At 43.1% G+C, this 20,552-nt stretch overlaps 2 protein-coding genes across 3 annotated transcripts; one reads left to right on the top strand and one right to left on the bottom strand.

Moving 5' to 3' along the window:
- Window positions 1-211: 211 nt before the first annotated feature.
- On the bottom strand, window positions 212-5,150 carry CCDC127 (coiled-coil domain containing 127). 2 transcript variants are annotated; one of them, XM_064430405.1, is made up of 3 exons: window positions 4,809-5,150; window positions 4,393-4,521; window positions 212-3,769 (listed from the first exon to the last, which is right to left on the bottom strand). In XM_064430405.1, the coding sequence occupies exons 2-3, from the start codon at window positions 4,511-4,513 to the stop codon at window positions 3,096-3,098; spliced, it is 795 nt and encodes a 264-aa protein (XP_064286475.1). In that variant the 5' UTR covers window positions 4,514-4,521; window positions 4,809-5,150; the 3' UTR covers window positions 212-3,095. The 2 variants fall into 2 exon arrangements, with proteins under 2 accessions (XP_064286475.1, XP_064286481.1); XM_064430411.1 differs by lacking the exon at window positions 4,809-5,150 and having other exon boundaries at window positions 4,393-4,743.
- A 152-nt stretch (window positions 5,151-5,302) lies between these two features.
- On the top strand, window positions 5,303-20,368 carry SDHA (succinate dehydrogenase complex flavoprotein subunit A). Its single transcript, XM_064430204.1, has 15 exons — window positions 5,303-5,453; window positions 8,067-8,153; window positions 8,443-8,604; window positions 9,340-9,483; window positions 9,616-9,780; window positions 10,892-11,040; window positions 12,287-12,411; window positions 14,595-14,763; window positions 15,350-15,545; window positions 16,343-16,514; window positions 17,825-17,943; window positions 18,309-18,420; window positions 19,002-19,132; window positions 19,583-19,696; window positions 20,029-20,368. Exons 1-15 carry the CDS (start codon window positions 5,388-5,390, stop codon window positions 20,113-20,115), a joined length of 1,998 nt encoding a protein of 665 aa, XP_064286274.1. The 5' UTR covers window positions 5,303-5,387; the 3' UTR covers window positions 20,116-20,368.
- Window positions 20,369-20,552: the final 184 nt, after the last annotated feature.

Raw genomic sequence — 20,552 nt, 5'->3', positions numbered from 1 at the left:
TAATCTTCCACACCTACCTGTTTAACAGTGGTTTTTTTTCCTAACAGTGTTCTTTCCTAAGAAAAAAAGACTTGGTAATATACTGTTTTCTCAGCACCAAGACCAAAACTTTTTATATACCAATTAAAAAAAATTTACAATTTGGAAAGTCTGAATATAGTAGCAAATTCCAGTTCCCCGACCCACCTTGCCCAAGTTACGAAACAGTGCAGAAATATGTAAAGGTTTTTATTAACTGTTATTGTTTAATAGCTGAGTGACAATTTTATAATAAAAAGAAGTTCATTAAATACTTTGAAAACAAATTATTCTTGCATTCTACATATGTATATGGGCAGTTCCAGACAATTAACCAACTCAGAACAAGTGCTGGGCAAGATGAAACTTACATTAGAATTTTCAGAATAACAAACTACAAAGGGGGAACGTTTCAAAAATACATTGCATACCCACAAACATGAGTTTTGGAAGAAACTAACAGGACCAGTGATGCCAAATCAGTTATACACTTCTTAAAAGCCTTCTGAAATAACCCTTCTGTCTTGAGACAATGATCTTCAAAGTTCAAGAACAATAGTTCAATTAGCTGTACAAATAAATGATACTTCTAAAAAAGAGAAAGTGAATACCAAACCTTTACTACATTGCATTCAACCCTGTACATTCAAGTGTGTAAGGCTTGAATATACATATTCATACTGAAAAAATAGTATTTTACCCTTGATTACATTTTCTTTAAACACTTTGAGTGATATGAATAACAAACAATGAAAAAATGACAAAGCATAAAACCTCTGATCTTTTAAGGCTAACTTGCACAAATTCAAGGCATGAATCTCAAATACAGTGGCACTGATTCACTGTCTGCTCTTACAGCCAGCTGGGCAGCTTAACTGCCTGCAGGAACGTGTCAAGTGTGCCACAGCTGGATGGTCACTTTCCACATCCTGAAGGAATTATTCACGGGCTGTTATTCAAGCTGATTTGTTCTCTGGGCAATTAGACCGTGTGCCTATGTCCAGCTGCAGCAGCTTGGCTCAGGGTGTCACACACGATTAGCAACTCAACTGTGTTTTCATCTCCCAACCCAAATATGGTTGGCACCCTGACAAACTGTGGCCCTTCTGGTGTTTGTGAGCTCTCTTTTTTCCTCCAAGTTTGTCTACTAGAACTTTATTAAAAACATCAGTATGAAAAACGGATTAATAAGTCAACACAACAGTATAATTGGTACTACCAAGGTGAGCAAAATCTCAACTAGAAAACAGAGTAGCTGGGAAACATCTATTCTGTTCAGGAATTTTATTTCATGTTAGGTATTTCTACTTAGTAACTGGATTAAGTTGTGCACATCGTTCCAAAGGATTTATTTGCTGTCTTCTGTGCTCAGACTGAAGTGAAACCAGGAGAAAACAGTACGAGAAAAACCCCACATCTGCAGGAAGATGGGCGTTCACTCAGCTTGGATTGCTTCCAGGCCATGGTTCTACATGACTGCCTAGTGCAAACACATTTGTCAAGTCTAGCCCTCAGTAAATAATAAACTGCTAATTAATGAAATGACAACCTACCAGCACTAATCAAAGTCAAGTAACAGAGAAGACTAGATGCTATAAACACTGCCCCTTTGAGGTCTAAGGCTGGATTAGAAAGGGGGAAGAAAAAAGTTCTTACTTACTCTTTACTATTTTAAATACATGGCACGTTTGAAGAAAGGTGGTTCCTACAGCTAAAAAGGACCCAAAGTATACTCAAAGTTTTAAGAAATTGAAATGCACTTAAAAATTTTGTCTGTAGTTGGATTTTTTTTATCTGGATGTTTTTTATTTAATATTTCACTGTACTTATTATTTTTTACCAAATCTATTTTATTTTACTAGCTAAATTAAAAAGCCCCCTCTATTAAAAGTTTGCAAAGCTCATATATCTGTAGGCTTTCACGGTCATGTGTATGTAAAGTAGTGAACCACAAGCACAAAATTTCAGAGCTGCAGAAGAGAGTATGTACTTCAGTTCTGGGAGAAGGGAGACAGGTGGAAAGAGAGCAGTGGCTACTAGTGCAGGCTGCAGCTGTGTTCCCACCTGCAAATAATAAACAGCACCTGCCCAAGGAGCAGAGCCAGCTGCAATTGCAAGGAGGCTCCTGCAAGAAACCCAGGAGGCAGCCAGTGCCCTGAGAGGCAGAAGCAGCAGCATGGGGACATCCATAATGGTGGCACATTGTTGGGTTGCAACTAAAACCTTGCTGAGAAAAAAAGAAGTATTCTTAGGGTATCTCCAATATATGAAAATATAACTTCCAGTTTATACATTCCCTAGAATTTGGTAATGGATCCCAAGTGCCAATGAGACATCAATCTGTTTCTTTATGTATTATTTGAATTAGCATCTTTTGGATAATTCATTCATAAAGCACTATTTGTATATTAAGCTGGAAGACAGTGCAAGACTGACTAATCTGAAACAGGATCAGTCTATTCCACCCTCAGAATACTTTCACATACACTTACACACACACACATTCACACACATACATATATATTTATATATTTGTACACACAGACACGTAAGATTCATCAGACACGTAAGATTCATGTGTCAAGCAGCTGGCTCCAACACCACCTCTCTCAAATATCTGCCTCAAAATCGGTCTTGCTTAAACAAACTTTTAAAAAATAGTAATAAAAGAAAGACATTGTTGAGACACCACGTAAAATGTCAGGGATAAGGACAACAATGTGCTACCACACCTGGGGGAGATAAATGACCATTCTCTGTTGCTGGAGTGTGACCATCAGTGAGGCAAATCCCTCTAAACTGAGTTCTGTTTTGCTGCTTCTGATACCTGGGGAGTCGGAGTGTCTCTACACTGCCACACAAACACACTCGTGGGGCTCAGGAGCATGCACAGCTCACCAGAGCATCTGCTGTTAGTGAGAGGAAAGGCACCAGCACTGCACACGTCCCATGCAAACACAAGTGCAAGGAGGAGGAGAGACGGCAACACAGCAGAAGAATTTAACAGCTTCAGACTACAACTGTGATTGTCCCTACCATGCATGGAGGATCACACGGAATCCCACTGCCTCCCCTACTTAGCGTTTTCCCAGCATGGCCTGTTCTACCCTCTTGAATTTCTGCAGTTCAACAGCTAGTTCCCAGTATCTCAGATACAGCCACATAAGCCTTCCATTTTGGCTTCTGGTTCTGTTCAGCACATTGCCACAGTAGTTATCATGTTTGAAAATATCTTTTAAGCCACTCTCCACATGTAAAGTCACAGCAACAGGATTAGTTGCTGCTTTAACTAGCAGATTTTTCTCTATTTCTAGTCTCTGACTTCTGGGTACTACAAGACTGCAGTAGATGTCCTGTCTTTCCTTCAGTCCCTCTTCAAATTCTTTTAGTAATTCTTTGGCTTTCTGTTGCCACTCTTCTTCCTTTGCCAGGCAACTCTGGTACAAGGAACCTTCTGCTCCAGAGTGCAAAAGGACCTGTTTTTCTCGCTCCAGCTTCTCCTGCTCCTGTTCCAGGAGCTTCCTCTCTTCTACTAGTTTGCGGCTCTGGGACACGAGGGCTTCGCGGTAACTCAGGGTCCTGTTGCGCTCCTTTTCCAGCTCCACCTCCAGGTGAGCAACAGCACGACGGTTCTCCGTGATTATATCCCGGTATTTGCCTTCCAGGTCTTTCTGCAAGGTCGACTCTTTTCTGTAGTACTCTTGTTTTTCTTTTTCTATTTCTTTCTGACACTCTCTGGTCCAGATCCAACCTATCACACATAAATGAGACTTCAGATGCAAGTGTAACATGTAACAGTGAGGGGTATGATTAATTAGCTATGCCTGAAATGAAGCTACTAACTGGCAAAAATCTTTCTTTCCTGCCCTTCACTTCTATTTATGCATGCCCACAAAATGTATTTCTGTAATCCCTATTTTACAGTGAGTCACTTTAAATGATCATGCTTTCTCTGAAATAAAATACCCCCATTCTTTTATTGCACTTAGCACTAATCTAAGTAGTGCTAGCCTATGCTAGCACTACTTAGATTAGAGAAGGAAAATAAAGTCATGGAGAAACAAACTGGAGGGTTCCAATGTGGATACTGCACGGAGAACTTTCTAGGCCCAGTAAATAAATACATCAGCAACATCTCTGAGCAATAAACACATCTCTGGGCTCTCCAGCACATCCTGTGTCTATTTTTCTTGAGAGAGCTCTGTATATTAGAGCTTATTAAATATGGATTCGTCTCCGTGTGTGAGAAGCGTTGTGTGCCTGAGCGATACCGGGAGCGCTGGTTGTGTACAAACACGGAGGCCCGGGGAAGTCCCAGGCGGGCACGGCTCTGCCACCGCCCCGCTCCCGGGGCCGGGGCCCGGCGCTACTCACGGAAGGCGGCCAGGCCCAGCATGGGGACCAGCAGGGCGTAATTCCAGCGGCTGCCGTCATCGCCGGGACCGCGCCGATTGGGCAGGATGTTCCAGTTGGGAGGGTCATTTAAGTTATTCATGAAGGCACCTGCGATGCACAGAGGGAAGACGCGGCCTCGGCAGCGCGCGGAGGGGCCGGGGCCGCTCCCGCCGGGCGACCGGGAATTCCGCCCGAGCCCCTCGAACGGCGGCCCCGGCACTGCGGAGCTTGGCCGCGCCCTGAGTGGCAGCCCCGGCCACGACACGGCCTGCCAGACCCAGACCCAGACCCAGACCCGTTCCTGTTCCCGGTCCCGTTCCCGGTCTCGCTCCCCCCACGTCGGGACCCCCGCGCACGAGCCCGGGAGCGCGCGAGCCCCTGGCGCTGCCACTCACCTGCCGGCCCCGCCCCCTCCCGGCGCGGCCCATCCGCCGGGGGGAAAAGGGGGTGGACAACAAAAGCGCTGGCCCGAGGCCGGAGCGCCGCCGCAGGCCCGCGCCCGCCCCTGTTTGTGCCATTGGCGCCGGGGGCCGGAGGCGGCCGCCAGCCGCGTCTGAATTCCGCCGGCTGGAGCTGCCGAGCCTGCTTTCTGTCCTAGAGAGACACTGCGGTCTTTCCTTCAGCCTTCTGTCCGAATCTCATGTCTACGAGGTGGTCTTTCCCACAACTTCAAAACATGATTCTGACCTGTTTGTTATGCAAACTTTGAGGCGCTGTCAGAGGGAGAAAGAGGCTGAAGATCACCAATGAAAAATAACGGCAGTAACACACTTCTAGGTTTTGATTTTTTTTAAAATGTTCTTTACGCTCGAAACAGGAGCTGTTTAGAAATCTTCCATCACGCAGCTCTTGGGCGGGGTGGGATCGCTCTGGGCGCTCCCCCTCTCGGCACTGTTGGTCTGTCCCGCCGAGCCCCGCGCGTGCGCCCTTCACGCCCGCTCCCCGCCGCCCCCCCCCCGAGTCCGCGGTGCGTGATGGCGGCGGCGGCGGCGAGAGGGCTGGCGAAGCGCTGGCTGCGCCCGACCGCGGCTTCCCGGGCGGTGAGTCCCTGCCCTTTTCCCATCCTTGCTCCTGTCTTTGTCCCTGTCCATGTCCTTGTTCCTGTCCTTGCCCTTCTTCCTGCCCCGCTTTCCCGCCGGCGGCGGCCCGGCTCCGCCGTCGCCTCCGTGACCTTGACTCGCCCGGTGATCCTCCCAGGCCCGGCAGGTTCCTTTCCTCCGGCGCTGTTTTGCAGCGGCACCGGCCGCGCCACTCGTGTCCCGGGGGCAGGCTCCTGCGAGTGGGCGGCTGTGGGCACGGCTGGGCCGCGCCTCCCGGCTCGGGAAGCGAGCGCCGTAGCCTGAGGCCCCGAGCGGGGTTTTGAGGGAGGCAGCGGGAATGGGAGGTGCTGGGGAAGGGCCCTGGAGGAGCCTGGCAGGTGCGGCCCGAGCACCGGCATGGAAAGCTCGCCGCAGACTTATTCTGTATCAGCAAAATGCGCACAGGAAGAGCAGGAGAGCGATGGTGCTCCTGTTCTCGGCCTGCTGCGGCCACACCTCGAGTGCGCTGTTCGGTTCTGCGCTTCTCAGCTCAGGAAGGACTTTGAGGTGCTGGAACGAGTCCGGAGAAGGGTGACAGAGCTGGTGAAGGTTCTGAGCAGGAGTGCTGTGAGGAGCAGCTGAGAGAGCCAGGGGTGTTAAGCCTGGAAGAAGGGAGTTTAGTGGGGAGTTCATCACTCTCCAGAGTGCCTGAGGAGAGGTGACAGGAATGGAGGAAATGGCCAAGCTGCACCAGGGGACCTTCAGGTTGGACATCAGGAAGAATTTTTCGCAGCAAGGGTGACTAGACATTGGAATGGGCTGCTCAGGAAGGTGGTGGAGTTACCGCTCCTGAAAGTGTTTAAGGAAAGGATGGATGTGACACTTGGTGCCCTGGTCTAATTGACACGGTGGTGTTTGGTCTTTGATTGGACTCGATGGTCTCAGAGACCTTTTCCAACCTAATACATTCCCTGATTCTGGACGTGTGTGGGAGGCCAGTGTATATGTGAGCTGCTTGAACCTGGCTGGTGATTGTGCCCAGAAAGGGCTGCCGATGAGTCTGGCAGGTTTGTGTTGGGGAGCTGTAAGTTGTGCATGAAGGCTTGTTCTTCTCCATGGTGAGGTGGGAGTTTCTTCCCACTGTTCTCATCCTGCATGCCCATGATGAGCTTGGGATTGCAAAGTGGGCTGTAGTTATACTTGTGTACAAAGCAAGTGCAGAAAAGACAACTGCAGAGGGAGGGAAATGTTTAAACAGTGCCTCCCTATTTTAGATGACAGTGAGCTGGCCCTGATTGAACCTTTAGTTTCAAAAGGGCCATGATCTTTCTGGTGGCATAAAAATTCAAGATTGCTGCAGTCTGTGTTTCCTTCAGACTTAGTGTGACATCTTTTTCTGCTTTGTGGGCTCTTGTTTGAGCTCAAAGCCTGGTAACACAGCAGTGTGGAGAGAGTAGCTGCCTGGAAGAGAGTCCTGGTGGAACTCCTTAAGAAAAGGTGATAGGAACTGATCTCATTCCAAGACGATTGCAGAAACCAGAGATAGCAAATGTAATGACACAGTAGATTTGCTGTTATGCAAGAAGATAATTTGAGGAAACTGCTATGAGAAATGATAAAACTAGGTTGAAGAAAGTGTACTGGAGTTCACTTGAGAGATTCAGGAAGAAGTGGACCTTTGGGGAGGGAAGAGCTGCTTGTTAGCATATTGTAGAGTGGTGGGACCATGAATGTAACAGCTGCAGACACCACTACAGTGCATTTTAGGTTGTATTTCAAATAGGGGAGTGCTGATGTCACTGGACAGGTCCCTGATGTGGCTTTGTGTTGCTGTTCTCAGCAATCGTACATGCTGAGTTAGGCTTATTTTTTGAACTGTGTAAAGAAGGAATACCAGATTCCAGTACCTTGGAGAGGTGGAGACTAACTTTCTGTTTTAATCTTATCAAATCAAAGATTGCATGCTGAGTAGGTTTGGGTGTGGTGTTTCTTGGTTTGATTTGGTTTTGAGCAAGTCAGGGAGTAGGGAGTGACATTGCAGAAGGGTAAGACTTGCATCCTTGTGCTAAGCTTATGTACTAATAAAGGGTTCTAAATTGGTCACTAATTTCATAAAGAATAAGAGAAATATCTCTGACTTTTGAATCAGCACTCAGCTGGAGGAGCATTCCCTACAACCTTTTTTAATTTTCAGTATTATAACCACCTGAAATCAAATTCTGAGGATTACTTGACAGGAGAGTCATTTTCCATTGCTTCCCATGGTTCCCACAAAGCTTCATCTTTGCTTAATTATGAAAGAACTGCAAGAATACTTCAGCATTAATTGCAGACATATTCTTCTGTCGGTGCAGCCTCAGACAGGTGTGAGAGGCTGGTCACCGTTGCTGAAGTCAATAATGGCCTGTCTGGGACACCCTGTTAACTGCAGGCTACCTCATCAGTCAGACCTTTTTTGATTATATGTCATGATTACAGCCAGTGCAGGTAGCTCTAAAATACATTAATACTGTTGTATATGTGCTACCAGTGGTGAGTGAAGATTTGTTGTAAATGTAGGGTAGCTGAGAGTGCTGTAAGCCTGTCCTGTGGAAACATTTGTGCCATAATAGTTGTCTTGGCTTCTTTCCGTAGTGGCCAGCAGCGTGCCAGGCTCCTGCACGGAACTTGCACTTCACAGTCTATGGAAAGAAAAATGCCTCCACCAAGGTGTCTGACTCGGTATGTCTGTGCTTTTTGTATTGTGATCCAGTGATGCACTTAATGCTAGACAGGCATGAGATTTTCAGGCTTTTACTGGAGCGCTGTGTTCAAGTACTTTGGGAGACTGAGTTGCTGAAGTGTGTGGCTTTTTTTAATGATAGTTTCCAAGCAAAAAAGTATAACAGATGTACAAATTGCTGCAAAAGTCTGTTGAGAGCATTATACCTATCCTGCTTGTGTTTTTATGAAACTTATTTGAATTATCTTGAACTATTTGTGATCATAACAAAGGGATTTATTTTTCCAGATTTCTACGCAATACCCAGTAGTGGACCACGAGTTTGATGCAGTTGTTGTGGGTGCAGGAGGAGCAGGTCTGCGGGCAGCCTTTGGTTTGTCAGAAGCTGGGTTTAACACAGCCTGTGTTACCAAGCTGTTCCCCACCCGCTCTCATACTGTTGCTGCACAGGTGAGAAATGAGGCAGAATAAATGGTTAAAAAATGCCTATTGTCAGAAAGCTGATTTGGATGTAGAATAATCATAAAATGGTTTGGGTTGGAAGGGACATTAGAGGTTACCCACTTCCAGCAGCCTTGCCATGGGCAGGGATTCCACACATAAGGTTAGATTGCTCAGGACCTCATCCAGCCTGGCTTTGAGCACTTCTAGGAATGGGGCACTTGAATATCTTGTTTCAAGGCCATGCTTCTTTTTATAAATACCACATATTTAGTTGAAACTTTTTTAGAGGGTAGTATATAACAAAATTACAGGATCAGTAAGTTTGTGAAAGACCTCTAAGATCATAAGAGCTTAACCATGTACTTACCACTGCCAGACTTTATATTAAGTAACAGGTACATTTCATTTTGCTTTGACCTTGCAGTTGTTCTTAAAACCCTTATTTCCCCTTATGTTTTTATTTCATTATACTGCCTCTTTTTTCTTCCCCATTTCTAAACATTATCAAAATGCAGTGCTGCTTCACTAGCTGTAGTGTAACTGTGACTCACTGCGTTACAGAAAAAAGCAGGCCAAGCCATTGTGAAACTGAGGAGTTTCACAGCCACAGAAATCTGCCCTGACTATATTTATTGTACACAGGGTGCATATCTGGTATGTGATTTTTAATAGAAATGTGGTAAACCTACTAAAGCTGTATTTGAGTCATGTAATTCCAGGAGAATGGATTTTCATTTTCAGGGAGGGATCAATGCTGCTCTGGGGAACATGGAGGATGATAACTGGAGGTGGCATTTCTATGACACAGTGAAAGGGTCAGACTGGCTGGGTGACCAGGATGCCATACACTACATGACTGAGCAAGCCCCAGCTGCCGTGATAGAGGTGAGACTCATGGGATTTGATGTCAGCTGTAGTTATAAATAACACAGGCTGGCTTCAAAGGAGATCTCCTTAAAATAATTCATCGTACTGTGATGCACAAGAGTTTCTGATGCTTGTGTTTGGGTTCAACAGCTGGAAAATTACGGGATGCCGTTCAGCAGAACTGAAGAAGGAAAAATCTATCAGCGTGCATTTGGTGGACAGAGTCTTCAGTTTGGAAAAGGAGGACAGGCTCACAGATGCTGTTGTGTTGCAGACAGGACTGGACATTCACTCTTACATACTCTGTATGGCAGGGTAAGCAGTTGTGAAGTTAACTTGGTTTGGGGTTTTGCGTTTACATTTACTGATTTTTTTTTCCTTTTTCCCCCAGAATTTGAGAAAAGATAACCAAACCCAAACCAAACAAACATGTAACTGGTCACATACAAATGAGGATTCCAGGGGAATGGCTTATAGCAGTTTTGGCTTATCTTCCTTCCTGAGGCAATGTGGAGGGATGAAGACAATAGATGCCAGTTAGTGTACAGTGTCAGCTTTGTGGTCTAGGCTAGTTCTGCACTGTTAGTACTCTTGTGTCTGTTAACTAGACCCAAAGAGAATTTATATAAACTTTTCCCCAAAACCCCTTTTTTCCAAAAATTTGACACAGCAGCATTGGGGAACTCTTGAAAAGAGGTACAAGCCAGCATTTTTTTCACTCTTCAAACTGGGAGGAGGGGGAAACAAGGTGTAAATGAGTTAAGGCCTGCTGTGCATTCCTGAGCTTGTTCTTTGGCAAGTAAGTGACCAGTGTTCCAGCATGTTTGCCTGTTAATTCTACAAACCATAATTGAAGGAAGTGCTGGCTGTTTGAAAATGGTAGTGAGCTACTTGAAACCAGAAATCCAAGTACCTGGTGGCTACTGTTTTTTATTTACTTGTTAGCCAGCTAATTGCTCTCCTCGAGGTTGGAAGTGTGTGTGCTGCTGCAATGCAAATGCTCCGTGCTGCCAAACACTGCTCTGATCCCTGAGGGCATGGAAGAATGTTTGACTTGGTGCCTGCTGCTCCTGCTGATTTATTGGGCTCCTGGAGGTGTTTCTCATTTCTCCAGGAGAGCTTAAGTGCAGCGTGCTTCTACATGTATAGAGCACTGCAGCTTGGCTGATGTGTTGCCAAGTGTAGGCTGAAATGACAAGTCCTGCTGCCTAGCTCCTGACTGTTCAGAATTAAGTGCTTTTGCTGCTACTTCTGTCTTTTAAAGCTAGAATATATTGATTAGTAAGTTCTTTAATAAATAGTTATGAGGAAACAGTCTTCCTTGAGAGTTGGTGGGGATGCTTTTTATCCTGATACAGCTCATGTACATGGACAGTTTTGAAGAGAGGTTACTTAAGTAAAAGGTCCTTTTGTAATTTTCCTCCAGTCTCTACGATATGATACAAGCTACTTTGTTGAATATTTTGCCTTGGACTTACTTATGGAGAATGGAGAATGCCGTGGTGTTATTGCCCTCTGCATTGAAGATGGAACCATACATCGCTTTAGAGCAAAGAACACAGTCATTGCCACTGGGTAATGTAACATTTGTGATGAAGGACCAAAACTTGGGAGTGTTACCAGCTGGAAGTTTGTGTGCTTGTACATGTGTTCAGATTCACAATACATTGTGGAAGAAGATACATTGACTGACAGAACATAATTTATAGGTTCATTCCCCCCACACTAAGAGGAATATAACTGATTTCAGTAATTCCCTCTGGAAGAAGGCACATGCTAATTTTGTGACCAAGTATGAATTTGGTATGAGGTCAAACTTTGAATTCTAGAACAATGACATAAAGTAAGAATGTGTAAGTGTAATATATATGATTCAGATGGTCTTCAATTTTTAAAATATGCTGTTTAAAACAGACATGGTGGCAGTGCCAAGATGTCTGTCTGTAGAGTTCTGAATTTCCTGTAGGAAACAGCTTTTGTCAAAATTCCAGAGACTCCATTTCATTAAGATATTGCTGCTGTAATTCTAACTGTTCTAAGATAAAATTATCATATTGTAACTCAACATTACTTGGTTACAAAGTTTGTATATGTTTATTAGAATGCTGTTTGCATTAGTCTTTTGCTTCTTATGGCACTCTATTTCAGTATGAAAAATACTTATAAATGTATCTGTGAAAGATACACTTATAAATAAATTTATAAAAGGTTGCCTACGTAATTTGTCTTTCTGATGCATTTTTTGTGCTTGTGTACTTTGAGGTACATGGAATGTGTACGTTGCTATTTCTTCTGAGAGTTTGTCCTGAAATTGGGCTGATTGGCTGTTCTCAGTAATGTTGGAGGTTAACCCAGATGTTTGCAGCATAATAATTCATGTTTAATACGTGGACAACTAAGTTTTTAAATCTAAGAATATAAAACCAGGGCCATGTGGGCAGTCGAAACCATCATTATATGCTATTTTTTATAAAACTGCTAGTGATTGTTCAAATGAAACTGAATGGTATGGATTGAGAGAACTTTCTGAAATAACCTTTTTTGTTTCTGGCAGAAAGGGTTCTGATATTAGCATAACTTTAGAATTGGTTTTCTTTTTCTTCAGCTTTCTGTCACCTGCCATTTTTCAAGTATGGTTGAGCCAAATTGGGCTAAACCAGTTTTGTTTTCTTTTGGTTGAAATAGTACAGGATATGGTAAAACTTAAGCACTTTTCTTATTAACCCTTTCCACTGTTGTGCAAGCAGTATAGTTAGTGGTATGTTGTAGGGTTGTTTTAATTTTTCTTCCTGTTAATTCTGTTAACTTTTGTGTTGTGCAGTGGGTATGGCCGCACTTACTTCAGCTGCACATCTGCTCATACCAGTACTGGTGATGGCACTGCCATGGTCACACGAGCTGGGCTCCCTTGCCAGGACTTAGAATTTGTGCAGTTTCACCCTACAGGTACCGAATGTGAAATAATGCTTACAACATTATTTTTAATGAGTTGAACAGATTTTTATGTTGTTTTAAAATATCACAGAATTGCACAATATACTGAGTTTAAAGGGACCCATCTGATTTATTGAGTCCAACTTCTGGCCCTGCACCGGACACCCCAAGAGTCATACCATGTGCCTGAGGGCAGTGTCCAAATACTTCTTGAACTTTTTCTGGCTTGTGCTGTAACCGCTCCCCTGGGAATCCTGTTCCAGTGACCAGCCACCTTCTGGGTGAAGAATGTTTTTCTAACATCCCATCTAAACCTCCCCTGACACAACTTCAGGCCATTCCCTCGGATCCTGTCACTGGTTACCACAGAGAAGAGATCAGTGTCTGCCTTCCTCTTCCCTTAGCCAGGAAGTTGCAGACTGCATTGAGTTCTCCCTTCAGTCTCCTACAGGGAGTGACCTGCAAGTGACCTCAGCTACTTCTCATTCAACTTCCCCTCAAGGCCCTTCACCATCCTTGTTGCTGTCCTTTGAATGCTCTCCAATAGTTTAATGTCTTTCTTGTATTGTGGTACCCAAAAACACTCCCAGCACTCGAGGTGAGACCACCACAGAGCAGAGCAGGACAATCCCCTTCCTTGCCCCCTGGTGATGCTGTGCCTGATGCCCCCAGGACAGGCTTGGCCCTCCTGGCTGCCAGGGCACTGCTGACTCATGGTCAGTTTGCCACTGATCAGGACCCCCAGGTCCTTTTCCATGGCACTGCTTCCCAGCACCTCCTTCCCCAGTCTGTCCGTGCATCCAGGGTTGCTCCATCCCAGGTGCAGAAGCCAGCAGTTCTCCTGTTGTACTTCATACAGTGGTGATTGCCCAGCCCTCTTAATTTGTTGGGGTGTCTCTGCAGAGCCTCCCTGCCTCTGAGAGAATCAGCAGCTCCTCCCAGTTTTGGAGTGTCTGCAGACTTGCTCAGTATCCCTTCCAGTCCTGTGTCCAAGTCATTTATGAAGATGTTGAAGAGCACAGGCCCTAAGACAAAGCCCTGTGGAACCCCACTAGGGACAGGTCACCAGCATGATGTCACCTCAAGCATGATGGGCTCAAGTCAGTTTCCACTTTTCTGCAGCGTTTGAGAAGTTGCTTTTGGGTGATGTGTGTTTAAACTTGTCAGCAGCTGTTGTTGCATATAAATTTGAAAGTAAGACATATAATGTGAGAAAAGTCTCTGCTGTTCTCATTGAAAGGAGCAGTGTTTAATATTTCAAGGTGCTATCCTTACAATACTAAGTAAGAAGTTTTATGAATTAAAAGCTGAAACTACCTCTTAAACTTATATTTTCATTGTCCTTAATATCTTAAGGGGTTTTGTGTTAGATACAAGAGCAATGGGATAGGTGCAAATGTTAGGGAATTATGTATAAACTAGCATCTTCAACGAAGTGGGGTAGTTGAAGTTAAGGTTTGTATATAGAATTGTGGTTTTCTGGCACATGATCAGTATCTAAACTGATCACAAACTAGATTTGTAGCTAATTAAATGCTTCATTTTAACTCATGATGCAATTTTTGTAAATGGTTTGCATAATTTTACAATGTTGTTGTTATAGAGATCCAATGCTCCTTAGACTTAAGTTTTTCTAGTTAAAGAAGCTTCATTGCTTGTATGATAACTCTGCTTTTAAGATAATTATCAAGTGCATGAGTTAGTTTGCATTTTTGTTTTCTGTGATGACCAATGCTGCAAAATAATAGATACGCTTTCCTTCTCTGAAGGAAAAGGATACCAAGTAAGCTTTTATGTTCCTCAGGATTTGAAGCCATCTTGTACTGCTTCAGCACAGAAGAGGGAACAAAATTGAGCAAATGGACCATGAAATAATTAACTTCTGGTTCATTAAAAATCTTAAAATAATTGCTGAAGGTCTACAAGGTCTTAATAAAATTCTCCTGATGTATTGATAGGTGCAGATCACTTCCAGTTTAATATTTGAAATACTGTGGGTGTTTCTAATCAACTTGCTTACCTTTCGGAAAGAGTGTTTAAAAGGAATAACAACATTTGAGGGACAGTTCCTAGAGGTATGATTAGGGTGGAATAAAATCTGCACCTCTGATTATTTTGCGAAGACCTTGTTTATTCAGTGTTTATCCTGCTTGTGTGGAGAAATCTCCATTGATGGCATTTTTGTTCTTGAACAGGTATCTATGGGGCTGGCTGCCTTATCACAGAAGGATGTCGTGGAGAGGGAGGTATTCTGATCAACAGTCAAGGTGAAAGATTCATGGAGAGATACGCACCTGTTGCCAAGGATCTGGCTTCCAGGGATGTAGTGTCTCGTTCTATGACCATAGAAATCCGTGAAGGAAGGTTAGTTAAATGCTCTTCACAAAGCTGCAGAATGAACTCTTTAATCATGCTAGACTGTGAAGTGCAATAGTTCATTTGATAAGCACATGGTAATTCATGAGAGTGAGCTTTAATGACTGTTAAGCTGATCTCTGTGTGTAAAGCAGAAAATCTTTCTTGTTAATTCCCAATGATACTGACAGAGAACAGATGATGTTAAGAGTCTCCTGTTTGAATTCAGTGTGTCTAGAGACAGTTGCTCAGACAAGCTTAATGTATATGCTCTTACTACAAACAAAATAATTTGGTGCTGTTCTCATGACTGATTACCAAGTTTTACATATTTCTTCAGAGATGTAATAGTTGAAAGTCTTAAATAATGTGAATTGCTCTGAAAAGAAATCTGGGCGTTGGAAAGTGGCCTCAATTCATCCAAGTGCCACAGTCTTATTAAATATGCTAGATATTATTTTTTGTCAGATAACATTTGAAAAAGAACCTGTCTATTTTCACAAATGAAACAAACTGGATTAGAAATGCTACTAATGTTTGTAAATTCCTGTTATGTATTCCAATTTTTGTTTTTGGTTGGTTTTTTTTTTGCTAGGGGTTGTGGTCCTGAAAAAGACCATGTGTACTTGCAGTTGCACCACTTGCCACCACAGCAGCTGGCAACCCGTCTCCCAGGGATTTCCGAAACAGCCATGATATTTGCTGGAGTTGATGTCACTAAAGAGCCTATCCCAGTCCTGCCTACTGTGCATTATAACATGGGAGGTATTCCTACTAACTACAAAGGACAGGTGAGGAATACGTGTCACTTTTGGGCTGTATTTTCATCATCATATTAGGAAATTACTTTCCAAATAGAAAAGCATTAAGAATGTTTTTTAGAAATGTTAGGATGATTAATAGTATTTTTAATAATAATAATATAATGATGTCAGTGTACTTAAAGTACACAATCTTTTTGTTTTTTTTTAAACAACTTGGTAACCATGTTCTAGTTCATCTAGAGATAGGAGTTCCAACAGACATCTAAAATGAAATTACTGTCAGGTCCGACAACAATTCTCTGTTAATTGAGCTGAGGATATTGAACACAGATCAAAGTAGGACTCTGTTGCATTCTGTAGCATGAGTTAATGTGTATTATTCCTCTGTAGCTCATGTAATCTAAACACTAAAGCAGGTCCTCCAACTGACACTAGTTGGAAATCAATGTGATGGTGTCAACTGAATTCTTCTCTTTGTGTACTTGTTAAATTTCAGTGTAAAATTTTGCCTTAGAAGCATGTGCAGATCAGACTTTATTCCTGTGCATTTCTGACTGGCTGCAGAATTGTGGTGAAACAGAACTATGCACTCTTCATAAGAATATGTAAGGAAATCTTGGGGTTTACTCCTGTCTGTATTTACATACAGATGTAAATGTATATATTTGCATACATTTGTACTTGCCCGTCAGAGCTAAGATAATTCTGTGTTTAGAGATGGAAGAAGCTTTAGGTGGCTGTGTTCCATGCTTACATGCATGTGGCCTTTGCAAATGAGGAGGTTAGCACTGTTGCTGAGTATTGCTGGCTGTGTGCCATGGCAGGTGATCACACACGTGAACGGCGAGGACAAGGTGGTGCCCGGGCTGTACGCCTGCGGGGAAGCGGCCTCGGCGTCCGTCCATGGCGCTAATCGCCTGGGAGCAAACTCCCTTCTGGATCTGGTGGTCTTCGGTCGTGCTTGTGCCCTGACTATTGCAAATACCTGCAAGCCTGGTAAGGCTCGCTTTTCTAGAGACGTTTGCCTTTATGATGTGATTTCTGCCCAGTGAAGAGTTGTTGCTACCTGATTCAAATTTAGAATTATACTCATAGGCTCTTACTTGTTAGAAAAGGGAGAAATTGGTGTTTATGCTGTAGGTAGGCATGTTCTGTGCCAGGAAAATGTTTTGACGCTACTATTTGCTTTGTAATTGATCCTTTGAAACTAGAATTGGGCCAATGCTATTGGCAAGAGCAGTTAGGATTTTTGACAAATTAACACAGACTATTGAATGTGAAGACTGTATTTTCTACACACTGCACCATTTTCTACAACAAAATGTAATCTGTCTTACATTTGGCACTTTTGTATAGTGGAATTTGCTGCCACCTTGCTGGTTTATTTATAAGAAGGACTGAAGTGGTAAGAGAGGTACTAAAAATTGCAATATCTCATTCACTGGATTCTCACTGCTGAATATGACATATTTTAAAATAATCTGGTTCAGCAACAGTTGTTGACCTGAGAAAACAGAGAAGTAAGCCCTCCCTTCCAGCCCCCAACAAAATACTGGACATGGAAGTTACATTGGCAGAGCAGTTGGAGTCCACAAATAGTCATCTGTTTTCTTACTGCTTAATGTCCAAACTGCACCAGCTGCTGACACTGATGATTCCTCATGGAATCAGCCTAGACCTTGTGGTGCCTATTTGGTCTGGCTTAGTGCCAACATTTTTTTGAATCCTTCTGTGGCTCTTCAGAGTTAGAAATTGTAGAAGGGGGTTTATTAATCTGAATGCAAAGCTACATGAGAGGTAAAGTGTGCTGGTAAGATGCTGTGTTTGCTTAGTTGCCCAGTAACAAGTGGCTTCCAATATTAGAGGTAAGATGCAGAGCTCATGTCTAACTGCCAGGCTTATTGACTGCTCCTGGTCCCTTATACATCCAAGAAAAGGTGGGAGGTTTGGGACTGAGGAGACAAGGAAAGCATAGCAGTAGGTGGTAAGGACCACAGGCTTATTTCATAGTTTGGAATAATTTTCATCAAGTACTGCTTCGAAGGCATGAACAGCAAAATTTTGCCAAACCTATAAAATCTTTATTAATTTATGTAGGAAAGAATGGGATTCATATTCCACTGAGAACTTTAAATAGATGGATACAATTGGTGGGACTTCAGGAAAGTTACACTTGGTGTGCACCTCAGAGGAAGAAAACAGATTAAGTTTTACTTAAATCTGATTTTTAGTAATTGATAGACTCTGAAACTGCCAGAAACCAAACCCAAGCCTGACTACCAAACTTACTGACATTTTCTTATTAGGAGAGCCAGTTCCCCCCATTAAACCAAATGCTGGTGAAGAGTCAGTTGCTAATCTCGACAAGTTAAGATTTGCTAATGGAAGCATAAGGACTTCAGAAGTGCGACTTAACATGCAGAAGGTAAGCCTGGGGAAGCTCTCAGGGACAGGGTGGGGACAAGCTGCAAGCAGCTGTGCCTTGGCCAAGTGCACTTCAGGATTTGCCATGCAGAAGAAAAAGTGTGTGAGAAGATTGTGTGTGCAACAAAGCTTGTATCACTTGTCAATTCCTTCTTCCCTTCATGGTCGTTCTCTTGTGTAGTTTACCTGCTGTATAACAGAGTGGGGTTTCAGTTTTTTGGGGTGAATGGAGGAATGTGGGGTTTTTCAGGCTGCAGACAAGTTTGAGCTCAGAACAGCTCTGTATCAAGCTCTTCTGGAGCGAAGGAAGTTAGATGCTTTCATATATGCAGCATGTGAAACTGATTTTGTTTTACTGTGTTACAGGCAATGCAAAACCATGCTGCTGTATTTCGTACTGGTTCTGTACTCCAAGAAGGCTGTGAGAAACTTAGCCAGATTTATGGTGATCTGGCTCATCTAAAGACTTTTGACAGAGGTAATCTGATAGCAAAGAACACACCTTGCCCAGAGTACTCGGACAAGAGTGTTGGTGGCTTTGTTTTTGGTTGTTTTTTTTTTTTTCTTTCCTGTAAACCTAACATGTTTCTTGAATTTTTGGCTGAAGATTTTTACCATTTTGAATATTTCAAAATATTTTGTTGAGCCCTACTTACTAAACACAGTAATCAGGTGAAATACTTGACCTTTGCAGTTGTTTTCTGGTTGAAAAATCTTTCAAAGAAGCAGAGACTGAAATTGGATTTACATGTGTAAGGTAGAAACTGCCCTCAGAACATGATGTGACCTTGTACAAATACCAAGATGAATGATGAACTTTTTCAGAATCTTCTGAAAGTTGTGAGTTGCAGAGGGGTAGCAAGACTATTTTTAGGCTGAACACTCAGTTTTCATTTTCCAGCTGAGCAGATCACAATGCAGACAGATACTGCCATGCTTTGTGGTATATCTTAAGAGAACTTGGTTATTTCAGTGCAACTGATGATGTGTCTTTGCTTCACTCACACATATGTCTCTTGTTTGTAGACCATCTTCCATAGTATTTTAATATTTTGCCAGGTATTGTGTGGAACACTGACTTAGTGGAGACCCTTGAACTGCAGAACCTGATGCTGTGTGCTCTACAAACCATTTACGGTGCTGAGGCTCGCAAAGAGTCCCGGGGTGCCCATGCCAGAGAGGATTATAAGGTATAAATATTTTCTGTGACCTGAATGTAGGATTTAATCTCCTTGTTTTCTGTCCTGAGATGGATTATTTTAAGGTTGTACAGTCTTCAGTGTTAAGATTAGTGTAGTATTTGTTTGGGGTCCTATTTGTTCTGCTCTGTCTCTTCTTCTTATAAAAGGACCAATACATGGAACACTGGGAATGATCTTGAGAAGTGTTGTTCCATGTGCACATCTGAGTGATTAGAGACCTCTAAACCAGGACTATAGTAGTAATATCACGGATGCATAAGCAGGACGTGAACATGCATAAACAGAATAATCGTCCTATGCAAGGAAGGTTACCTTAGAGCCCTTGTTAAGCCCCTGAGCATTTGAAACTGGACACGGCACTTAAGAGAAAGCTTGTTGTCTGTTCAGAGACATGCTGGGTTACAGGTGTGGTCTGTACAAATCTCATTTTCTCCCTAGTTACGGGTGGATGAGTTTGACTACTCTAAGCCACTCCAAGGCCAACAGCGGAAGCCATTTGAGGAGCACTGGAGAAAGCACACCCTGTCATACGTGGATATCCCAACTGGGAAGGTACTTTGAGCTTGGTGCTTGAGGATCTTTTTTGCTATTTACAGCTGTTCTCATAAACAGCCTTGGAAATTGTGATAATCCTGCACTGTTGATCTTTGGGAAGTGACTTCTTTATTTGAGCTAGAATTGTGTTTCCCCTTGTATCAGACTAGTTCAAAAGGTTTTTACTTCTAATGGTGACAAAATGTGTTGTTGGGTGTTTAGTAGAGCAGCTTTATGGTATTGCAAAGATAGAACTGAATTCTGACCCTACAAAAATCTTAACTGTTGGGGGTTTTGGATCTCATTCTCTGACCTGTTGTCCTGAAGTTCTTTGTTCCCTTTTACTTTAGGTTACCTTGAAGTACAGACCGGTGATCGACAAGACTTTGAATGAGGAAGATTGCCAGACCGTCCCACCAGCCATCCGCTCATACTAGCAGCTTCCATCTCACTTGAAGCCCCCTCCCAGAGGGGCCAGTGTACATAAGCATAGCACAAGCAAACCAAAATAGTGTTGGCACTTAGCACTGAATGGAAAATGCTGACAAAACTTTTCTCCAGCTTGTATTCTGCTGTGGCTTACTGTACATTTATTAAAAGTGGAATGCAGCTTATGTTCTTTCACTCATCTGTCAAAAGGGACAGCAAAACCACAAAATGTGTCTAAATAAAGTCATTTAAAGTCTTGTATTTGTTTGAATATGCTGATCTGTATATAATTACAAAGCTCTTATTTGTGGATGTGTAGTTATTTCCATATTCTAAGAGCAAGAAGTGTGCTCAGTGACAGGACAAGAGGCACAAACTGAAGCACAGGAACTTTCATCTAATTATGAGGAAGATAATCTTTGAGAGTGGTGGAGAACTGGAACAG

Source organism: Passer domesticus, chromosome 1 (assembly GCF_036417665.1).
Source record: "Passer domesticus isolate bPasDom1 chromosome 1, bPasDom1.hap1, whole genome shotgun sequence".
In the NCBI taxonomy this organism is placed as follows: Eukaryota; Metazoa; Chordata; class Aves; order Passeriformes; family Passeridae; genus Passer; species Passer domesticus.
This window is presented reverse-complemented; position numbering and strand designations above follow the sequence as displayed.